Source organism: Equus quagga, chromosome 19 (assembly GCF_021613505.1).
Source record: "Equus quagga isolate Etosha38 chromosome 19, UCLA_HA_Equagga_1.0, whole genome shotgun sequence".
NCBI lineage: Eukaryota > Metazoa > Chordata > Mammalia > Perissodactyla > Equidae > Equus > Equus quagga.
Genome location: NC_060285.1, coordinates 27,158,901 through 27,169,626, shown reverse-complemented (window position 1 = coordinate 27,169,626; position 10,726 = coordinate 27,158,901). Strand labels below are relative to the sequence as shown.

General features: G+C 53.9%; 1 protein-coding gene across 9 annotated transcripts in view; it reads left to right on the top strand.

Annotated features, from left to right (window-relative positions):
* Positions 1 to 976: 976 nt before the first annotated feature.
* Positions 977 to 10,726, top strand: part of SOCS2 (suppressor of cytokine signaling 2) — a 277,036-nt gene continuing 267,286 nt past the window's right edge. Inside the window, exons 1-4 of one of the 9 annotated variants that reach the window (XM_046646514.1) lie at positions 977 to 1,119; positions 3,749 to 4,161; positions 6,201 to 6,369; positions 9,573 to 9,927. In XM_046646514.1, the coding sequence (XP_046502470.1) occupies positions 9,789 to 9,927 (139 nt within the window). In that variant the 5' untranslated portion in view covers positions 977 to 1,119; positions 3,749 to 4,161; positions 6,201 to 6,369; positions 9,573 to 9,788. The other 8 variants (XM_046646513.1, XM_046646510.1, XM_046646511.1 and 5 more) reach the window with 8 other exon arrangements.

Genomic DNA, 10,726 nt, shown 5'->3' with positions numbered 1-10,726 from the left:
TTTCAGTTATTTGAATGACCTATTTTAAAAGCAACTTACCCTCCAAGATACTTTTCCACTTAAATTTTTTTTTTGTTCGTACTAAACCTTAGACTGTTTTCCTAAGGTCAGTTTGTTACAAGTACAAACGTCACCTAATCTACTTTGGCTTAATTTGCTTACATGTAAAGCAGGTACTTTTTTCTACTATCATCAAAGGGTCGTTATAAGAATAAAACCAGGTATACACTTTAGTATATTGGTGAAGACAAATTAAAACCATGATATAGAGGCCGGCCCGGTGCGCAGCAAAGTGCGCATGTTCTGTTTCGTTGGCCTGGGCTTCACTGGTTCAGATCCCGGGTGGGGACATGGCACCACTTGGCAAGCCATGCTGTGGTAGGCATGTATAAAGTAGAGGAAGATGGGCACAGATGTTAGCTCAGAGCCAGTCTTCCTCAGCAACAAAGAGGAGGATTGCTGGCAGATGTTAGCTCAGGGCTAATCTTCCTCAAAGAAAACACAAACCATCTTATAGAGGAAACTGAGGATATTATCTTGCTTTCCTTTATGGTAGGGCATGACCACTATAATTTTAACATGCTAGGAGAGCAGGAAAGGCCTGTGCATGCGATCAGCTGATTTCCAGGTGGATGTATATGAAGGTTATCCTTTGGCTTGAGGAGGTGGCTACTGTTTGTACTGTTTACAGCTTGCCTCTTGTAGCTCTGCCACATGCCTTGGTTAAAGTTAGTATCACCCATGCTTGCCAATCTCCAGGTTGGTTCACTGGGTGCAGCTGCTTCTCAGAATTCCATGGACTAAGCCAGGAGTGGTGTTTGTTATTTACTAATAGGAATTTCTTCTCCCTGTTCTGCTTACCACATCATCACACCAGGCCTTGACCTTTGTGAACTTCTCTGGAAAATCAAATATACCTAGAAGCTGCCCAGGCTTAGGTCTAATAACAGCATCAGCTGCTCTTTGGGAGGTCGTGGAATAGAGCTTGGAAGGTGATTTGAATGAGAAAACATAGCAGCTTATCAAGTCCAAATTTTCCACCAGAAAACAAGGATCCAGAGAAGTTAAGGGGATCGATCAAGGTCCCCTCTTCTGTGAAGCCTTTCTGGACTCTCCAAGGTACTTCCCAGCTGCTTGCAAAACCACTCTGAGCATTCCCCCACGACTTTTTACCCTTTGTTAGAAGGATTTGCTGATGGGATCTCTCTCACTAGACCCAGACCTCCTTAAGAGTGGGCTGAATTACATTTGTCCCCAAGGCCTGGAACATTTTAAGTACTCATGAACGTTTGGTGAGTGGGTGAATCTCTCACATGCTGTGTACTAGTACCATAGTCGTGAGGTCAGGGCTCTTGGAGATAAAGGAGAAACTCCAAGAGAGCCAAGCTCCTCTTGGTAGCAGACCAGAGCCTGAAGGCTAAGCCGGAGATTACACTGAGAAGCACATCTAAGCAAGGGAGGAAGAAAGAGGTGAAGGGATCCAGGCCAGAAGAAAGGTAATAAAAGTGTTTTGGTTTCCTCACTTGTAAATGCACTTGACTGATTGATTCATTCATTCAATAACTTTACAGTGGGTATCTTCTATGGGCCAGGAGCTGCTTGTAGTGCTGGGGACACAGTAGTGAATACAGCAAAGCCCCTCCTTATATTCCAGTGGGAGAGAGACATTAAACAAATGACAAATGAAAAACCATTATAATGTCAGGTAGTGGTAAGTACTGGGATGAAAAATAAAGCTGGGGAAAGAAATAGTCACTGACAAGAAAGGGAAGACCTCTCTGAGCAAAGACCTGAACAAAGTGAGGGAGTGATGCCATGAGAATATTGGGGAAAGAGCATTTCAGAGAGATCAACACGTTCAAAGGCCCTGGGGCAGGTTGGTGTGTTTGAGAAACAAGGAGTCCAGAAGGTTAGAGTATTGTGAGGGAGGAGAAAGGAGATAAAGAAAATTATTTTGCATGAGTGAAATGGTGTCCTTTCCAGCACTAAAGTCTTATGGTTGACGGTCCTCTGACTAGATAGACGGATTCCAATAAACAGAGTCCCCTACAATGCTGAGGGCAGACCTTTCGCTGTCAGGAGTGCTTAAATAGAGACCATCCACTCTCTAGGACAAGGGTTCTCACCTGAGGTCAACAGGCCCCTGGGAATTCATGGTCAGGCTTCTGGTTGTCAGTTAATCCTGTGCCTCCAGAACTTTCTTCTGCAGAGAAAGTCTTCGATGGAGCCTACATGCAAATGCCTGCCTGGCCAGGTAGGAATGCAGAAGAATGGAGTAGGTCAGGTGTGAGAGCCCAGCCACACTTTGTGTGCCTATTAAACACAGAGCAATATGCTTCCCTTCCACAGAGAAATAAGTTCTTTCCCCTTTGTCTTGAAATATTCAGTCTCTTGAGTCTATCCTCCATTATCCTGCTGCAGGTAGAGACTTGGGGCTTGAGAAATACTTCTCCACCATAAGAAAAATCAGCAATGCAAGGATGATGACAAACGGCAAGCGATGTTCCATGCTGGGCAGACCACAGGCTATGGCGAGGACTGTGGTGAATGGGAGGGCATGTGCCTTGCAAAGGGGGCAGCCGCCACGCTGCTTCAGCCCATCATTGCCTTGAGGGGATGGCACCCAGTGTGGACGGATCTTATGGTTGGTTAAGAGAAAGCAGAACTCGGGATCTCTTTGGTCTGAAATCTCTGGATTTTAAATTTGGCTCACTCTTTTTTTTTTTTTTTAGAATCCTGGCACATCAACCATAACACTCTGAAGGGCAAATATGGCCCATAGGCAGGTGGTTTGGGAACTCTGGTCTATAGATTTTACTAGAATTTCTGAGAGACCTGTGACTTAACATTGACAACCACTGTCCTAGAACATGATTCCCCTTCACTTCTGTGAGTGGAAAGACCAAGGGCATAGCCATCTACCATGTTTCTGGGTCCCAGGAGACTAGGGGAAAGCCATCTGCCTAGCTTCTCCCTCCCCCATCCCTGACCCAGAGCACTGAAGCCAGCAGCATCCGCTCCTCTTCCTCTGTCCACTAGTGAGTGTCCTCCATTATGAGGATGGAGCAAGACCATTGTAAAAAGGAATTGGTACTGAGGAGCACCAGATGAAAAGTAAGAGATGCTCGTTAAAATAGAAGTAACTTTATTCCTCATCTTCTCAATTCCCCATTCCACTCCCTCCATAGATCCTTCCATTTCCAACCCACTACACCCCATGAGAGTGTCTCTGATTGCAAGTTACAGAAATCCAAATCAAACCAGTTGGGAAAAAATTAACTCGTTCACCCCTATATCTGAGAAGCCCAAGGGTAGTGCAGCTTCAGGCAGGTTGGATTCAAGTGCTCAAGAATCTCTCGGTCACACTCCAACCTGCGTTCTGCTTTCTTCTCCGTTGCCTTTGTTCTTTGACAGTCTCTTTCCAAGTGGTGGAAAAGTTGGCTTATGTGGTCATGCCTGCTCATCATCTCAAAAAGGGAGGGATTATTTCTCTTGCAGCATTTACATCAAATCCTAAAAAATCACATCTGCTTGGGTTGTGATACTGGACAAAGCTCTGTGTCCAGGGGCATGGGGTACTTATTTGCTATCCTGGGTCAGATGCTCTCCAGAAAGTGGGTCTCAGAATCACAGGGAGTCGTGAGGGTGGTGTGTGTGTGTGTGTGTGTGATGCTGGTGGTGGTGGTGAGATGACAAATTCTAAAAGGAAGGGATGGTGGCCACTCACAAGGGTACCTTCTGCCCACAGGTGCTTCAGAGACAACAGCCAAGGATCATCCTATAGCTCCCCATCCTCCAAACAAAAAGTAAAAACCTCTCTCTGCCACTCAGCAGAAGCTCGGTGCAGAGCACTCAGCAATTCCAGCCTAAGAACATCTGCATTGCAAGACCAAGAATGCCTGTTTGGCCTTGGCACATGGAGGGTATTTGCAAACCTTCACAATTCCTCAATGCAGGGAGCAGAAGAAGCCCTCCAGCTCTGTGAAAATCACTCTCGCTTCCCCCCTCAAGTAGAATGACAGTTCATGACTGCAGCCATGCACCTGCCCCACTGAACAGGACCGGCATAGTCCTGAAAATCTAGGGACAAGGGAATCACTTGTTTACCCTATAAGTGCAAAGCTAAAGGGGAACTCCAGAGAATCAAGTACAAGTTCTCAGGTAGTCCCGAGAGGGTGACCGCTGAGTTTCATACAGGCAAATATAAGGTAATCTTACCCAGAGGGGCAAAAGTCCGAACTCACTGAGAGTAAAACGATGACAGCAGAAATAACAGCTAATCTTATTTGCTGAGTGCCAAAGCACTTTTTATAGATTATCTCATTTAATTCTCACAACTGCCCTATAAGGTAAGTTCTATCATCATATCCATAATTTGCCAGTGATCGCATATGCGGTAGGCAGTGGCTGAGTGAGGATTCACGCCTGGGCAGTTTAACTTGGAAACCATGCTGCTGAAGCATCCATCCATCCATGCGTCCATCCACCCAACAATTATGTGGAATCCCTACTACCTTCCAGATGCTAAGATACAGCTGTGAACAATGCAAATACAAATACACGTCTTCATGAAGCTCACCTTCTAGTTGGGGAGAGAGACGGGAAGCCAGATCAAGAAATAAAACAAACTAGGTTAGAGAGTGGTCAGTGTTAAGGAGAAAACTAGAGTAGGGACGAAAGATAAGTGTGTGCCTTGGGGGTCAATTCTGATTAGGGTGATCAGGCAAAGTCTCATTAAGAAGGTGACACCGAATAAAGATCTGAGGAAGTGAGGGAGCAAACCATGCAGATATCTGAAGCAAGAGCATGGTAGGTAGAGGAGACAGCATAGACAAAGGCCCTGAGGAAGGAGCATGGGTGGCACGTTCTAGAAATAGCAAGGAGTCCAACATGACTTGAGCAGATGGATCAAGGAACAGAGCAGGAGGAGATGAGATCGGAGTAGTAAGCAGGACCGGATCTTGTAGGGGCTTGAGGGTGGCTTTTAGGATTTTGTCTTTTACTCTGGTGCGGTGCAGCCATTTGGGTTGGAGCGGGGAGGGACATGAAATGACTTACTGTCACAGGATCACTCTCGCTGCTCTGTGAGGGGTCTGTAAGGGGATGCCAAGAAGGGGGCTGCAGCAGAAGGCAGCAGAGATGGGGAGGCTCGGACTGGGGGGTGGAGATGTGGCAAGTGCTTCAGTTCTGGGTTTACTGTGAAACCAAAGGACTGGCTGACAGGTGGGACGTGGGGTGTGTGAGAAAGAGCAGTCAGGGACGACTCTAAGGCTTTTGGCCCGAGCAACCAAAGACAGGAATTGACATTTTCAGAGATGGGGAAGAATGAGGGAGGAATGACTTTTGCTTTTGTGTTTGTTTTAAAGGGGGGTTGTTTGAAGGGATTGTCAGGTCTCAGTTTGGCACATATTAAACTGCAGATGCCTATCAGACATCTGAAAGGTGATGGTGAGTGGCAGGTCTGGAGTTCAGGGGAGACGTCCATCAGGACAGGAGTTATAAGCTCTACAAACTACACTCTACTCACTTAGAGTCAGTGAAGACACTGACCCACATGTGATTTTTGGAAAATGATGACTGTACCAAAAATACTGAAACAGTATTAAGGAAAATCAAATTTAAAAATTCACCCATATCCTGCCACCCTAAAAATAGCACCTTTCATTTCTTCACCTTCACTTGTTTTTGCCCACGTGCATTTGTCATTTTATAATGCTGTAATCATAGCATAGCTACAACTTCATATTCTACTGTTTTCACTTAACATGATCCCATAAACATTTCCCTAAGAAGTTCCTATATGTGTTGCTTGGGATTAAAAGGCCAACAAAATGCTGGGCATTGCTGAGAAACATTTTAGAAACAAAAGTTGAAAATCCTACTTTGGTACAAACTTGGTGCCCCTACAGCTGGCATTGCGCTTATTGTAAGCTTTGTGGACAATGGCTCTCTCTGGAGGTGACTTTGAGCTGGGACCTGAATGATGAGAGCTGGCCACGCACCCAATCTGGGGAACGGCATTCTGGGAAGAGAGAATAGCATGTGCAAAGACCCTTAGGAGGCAACAGGAAAGCACATTAAGAAAGGTTGCTGGCAGATTCATTTCAACTGACAATTCAATAGAAATTGTTTATTTTATCTTTGTAAAAATTTTAAAGTATCTTTTAAACTACTGAAAAGTGGGTACACCTTTCCTCTAGGATTCTCTACTGATGAAGGAGAAGCCGTATGAAATACTCTTAAAGGTTTGGGACCTCAGACTACACGCAAGCTCTACATGGAATTTGACTCTTCGTTCACCCCAGTCCCTCACCCAGAACCAGAGTCCAGTCACTTAACTGCAGAGAAAAGGCTGAGGGTCCAAAGACGGTAAACGACTCGTGCAAAATTATTCAGCTTCTTTATAAAGGGTTTTAACTAGGGTTCAATTAGTTCTGCCCTCCACATCAAAGACGGTCTAAAATATAAAAGTAATTCTGTGCACACGACTTCATCGTTGACAAAGCCCTTTGTTAGCTGGGAAATGCGCCCCCACCCCCGGCTCACCTGCCTATTAATTGCATAGTTTCTTGCTCAAAGGCATGAAAATTGAGAAAACCATTCATCCCTGACTCCCTCAGTCTGAGCCTGAAGGCTGGGAGCTGGTTTACGCTTCCTGCTAGAGCCGGTAGGGGGGGCACCCGGCAAGGTTTGTGAGCCGCGCCTCCCCGACGCCCCCTCCTTCCTCGCCCAACCTCCCCATAGACGCCGCTTCAGCTAAAAGTGGCCATTGACCTTTCAAGCTTATGAGCAGTGATGCAATCGAATAGTATGTCAAAGAAAAATGGTTATCGAAATTTTGGATCCGGTTTTTCCATGAGTGTTGATGGTTTTTAAAAAGTAGGTCACATTTCAAGGAGGTCACATTTCGGGGGGCGGGCATGCAGGCAAGTTCCAACGGTGGCCAGGTGGCCTCCAACCGGGTGGGAGGAGGTGAGGGTCCCGGGCAGGGGAGAAGTGACCGGATCTTTCCGAATTCCCAGTCCCTGGGCGCCAGGCCTGCGGGAATGCGCAGAGACCAGCGCTCTCCCGACTCAGGCACCGAGGCCCGCCGCCCAGCACTTCAGCGCGCCCCTCTGCAGGCGGCGCAGGTGAACGGGGCGGGCCTCCGGGCGGCGGGAGAGAGACGGTGCAGCGGAGAGGAGGACGAGGAGGGGAGGAGTCCGGCTGGGCCGGTGCGGGAGACAGCCAGCAGGACCGCCCGGGGGAGGGGACTGAGAGCGGCCAGCGCCGCTTAAGGAGGCGCCGCTCTCCACCCGCTGGCTGCCTCCTAGGACCTGGGCCGAGGGCACAGCCTCCGGCCTGCTCTCTGCGGCTCTCGGGCGTGGGCACGGGGGCGGGAAAGGGGCCTCCCCCACCCCAGTAATGTGCCTTAAGACAGGAGGGGCCGTTTCCGAAAACCTCTGGTCTCTCCTGTACCTGGCTCACAAAAAGGGCGGCCTGGAGGGTCGCCGAGAGGCGCAGAGGGGATGGGAAAGACAAACCCCCGGGGCGGGCCGAGGGACGAGGATGTCTGTTACTCGCTCGACGCCGGCTAGCACGGGTAGGGGGCAGGCTTCGGCCGCCGAAACCGGATGGTGGTGGCCGGTGGCTTCTCCGGCGTCTTCCAGCACTCCCGGCTGTGGGGTCAGAGGACAGCGGATGCCAGAGCAGCCGCATCGCCCTAACCCGCACCGGAGCGCTCCGAGCCCGCCTCCCCCGAAGCCTGCGCATTAGCGCCCGAGCCTCTTTAAAGCAGTAGCGGGGGCCGCGGTCACGTGAGGCGGATTCCTGGAAAGTTCCTGGAAAGCGGCCTCCGCAGCAGCCGGGCGGGGCGCAGGGCGAGCGCAGACGGGGGAGGGAGGAGGGGAGCGAGGGAGGCGCGTCGGGCTGGGTAGTCGCGCGCGCACGCCGCTCCAGGGACAGACGTTTAACTCTTGCCAAGTCTCGCTGCCGCCGCCGCCCCGCCGCCGCGGCTCGCGGGCCTTGGACTTCCCTTGAAGCATGAGCCTCCTCGCCCGCCGCCACCGGCGCTGCGCGGGCCGCGGACAGTGCGCGCCGGGGCCCCGGGCGCACAGCCTCAGGATCCCCTGCGCCCGCAGCCCGGGCGCCGGAGGAGCTCGGGCCGAGGCTGGCGGCAGGTACCGATCTGGGGAGCCCGAAGGCTCCGCCCGGAGGAGGGTCGTTGGGGAGGGCACCGGGGCGCGGCCGCGAGCACCCGGCAGCCTGGCTTCCGCAGTTTGGAGCCGCCGGGGCGGGGGGGAGAGTCCGAGCCGCGGCTCTGTCCCGCGGCCGGGCGCTACTGCCTGCTTTTTCCGCTTTCTTCTCGGCGTCGGGGAGTCTCCGGAGTGGCTGTTTTCCCCCCCTAAACTGCCATCCAAATTAATAATCCTAATAACCTGATCTCCCGCTCCTCCCCACCCGCCTGCCTCCCGCCCTAGCGCCTTCCTCCTCCCTCTCTGCTTCCCACCTCCTTGGTCGCAGCCAGAGGGAAACCTAGCAGCTGCCCGGGGCGGGGGTTGTCGGAGCCCCGGGGTTCTAGGCGATGATCCCCGGGGCTTTTGTTTGCCCTCTGCTCAGAGAACTCCGGCCGCCACCGCAGAGCGCAGGGCTCGTCGCATCCCCAGGCATTTCGTTCCAAATTAAAACTCAGTAGGGGAAACTCGGGTAGACTTGGGCCTCTCCCGGGCCCCTCCCGGCTCCCCCGCCCCATGTCCACTGGGGAGGCTGCCTGGTGTGGAGGCGGCGGCCGAGGCCGAGGTAAGGGCTCGGCGTTCGTCGTCTTGCACGTCCCGAGGCGCTCGCCGCCGCCTGCTCGGCCCTGGCTGCGTCTCTGAGCCCCCGCGAGGGCTGCGCGCTCCGGCCGATTCCTCGACAGCGCCCGCGGCGGCAACAGCAGCGGCAGCCGCCCGGCCCCGGGAGCGACCGCCGCGGCGCGGGACGGCGCCTCCCACCCCTCCCGGAGCGGGCACCGGGAGGCGGGGGGAGGGGAGCGAGGCAGCCTCCGGGCCGGGGATGGGGCTGCTGGCGCACCTCGGCGCCGCGGGCTGGCGGCTCTGGCCCCCGGAGCCCCGCGGCGCTACAGGGCGGGGAACCGGGTGTGTGCTGGGTGGTTCTCCCGGGCCCCCGGGGCTGTGCGGGGTGTGAGATAGCATCGCCCATTTGGGGATCTTTTCTTGAAAATTTTTTCTACTCTTAGTTGACTAGGGCCTATTTACCACCCTACCCGCAGGTGACTCTTTGCCCTTCTAGTCTGCGATTTCAGCAAGCAGCCCTGGGCGGGAAGACACCCTGTTCCCCACCCTCATCCTGTCCCCTCCCTCCCTCCCCCCCCAACCCCCCGCGCCAACTCTTGCGTCTTGGATCCATGCTCTCTCTTTATCCTCCTTTCTCTAGAGCTGGGCCAGGGCGGTAACTGGATGCTTGGGGTTAAATGGTGCGGGAGCATCGATGCGGAGGAGTCCCCGGGATTTTCCACGTCTGTGTCTTCCCACCCACGCCCCAGCCGTAGGGGTCCGGTTCGAACTGACCCAACCTACACTTTCTCTTTGCAGGCAAACTGTGGGTGACCGCGCCTGCGGGGGACTTTGCCATCCGTCGTTCAGGACCTGGGGAGGAAGAGCCAGCCGCTCCCCATCCCCTCCCCCACCATTTCGGATACCCCCCAGGGACGCGTTTTTGGGTTCCCACTGACTTCCAGGAAGGACGCGTGCCCCTCTTTGACTCCAGCTCGGGCGGCCACCTGTCTTTGCCGCGGTGACCTTTCTCCCATGACCCTGCGGTGCCTCGAGCCCTCCGGGAATGGCGCGGAAGGGACACGGAGCCAGTGGGGGACCGCAGGGTCGGCGGAGGAGCCGTCCCCGGAGGCGGCGCGTCTGGCGAAGGCCCTGCGGGAGCTCAGTCAAACAGGTAGGGAGCGGACCGGCCACGAGGCGTGCGGGAGGGGGCGCCTCCCCAAAGACGCGGCTGGGGGCTGTGCTGGCGGGGAGCGCAGCTGGGAAGTGGGGCCGAGGAGGGAAGCAAAGAATGGGATAGAAAGACGTCCTCTCGCTTCCCTTCCCCGCCTCAGGGCGGGGGACCGCGGAGAGGATGCCCGCGCGGCCCTGGATCCTTGGAGTGCAAAAGGAAAGTGGTTCTCGAGGGACTCAGGGGCCTGGGGGAGGGCAAAGCCGAGAAGGGCTCCTTGGAAACAACCTCTTAGGGCACTGGAGCGTTTTCTATTTTCCGCGGCTGCTCGAGAATCGGCGCTCGGGCTCGAACGCGAGTCGGAGAAAGTGCCCGGAGCCTCCCTTTCCGCGGGGTGCGCGGGCGGCTAGTGGGCGCTGCGCTGCTCGCAGCTTCAGCTGCATCCGGCTGCCGGGCGGAGCAGCCGCTGCAGCCCGGGATCTGGGCGGCCAAGTCCAGGGACCGCCAGATTGCCGCGCGGGCGGCCGCCGCAGCCGGGAGGCGCGCGGCCTGCAGGGGCGGCGCGCCCGGGAGGGTAGTGCTGGTTTCAAGCGCGGTCCTGCGCTTTGCGCAGCTCGCTGTCGTCTCTCGGCATCTGAAAGAAGAAAAGATTGGGGGAAAAAACAATTCTGGCCGACCATGCAAGCTTTCAAAACCTGCCCCAAAAGCTTTCGTTTGGGGCAAAGTTGAAGTTTTGGTAGGACTAGGAAGAGGGGAAAGTCCCTCACTTGCGGTTCCGGCCTTTCCGTGCCGGCCACGGGCT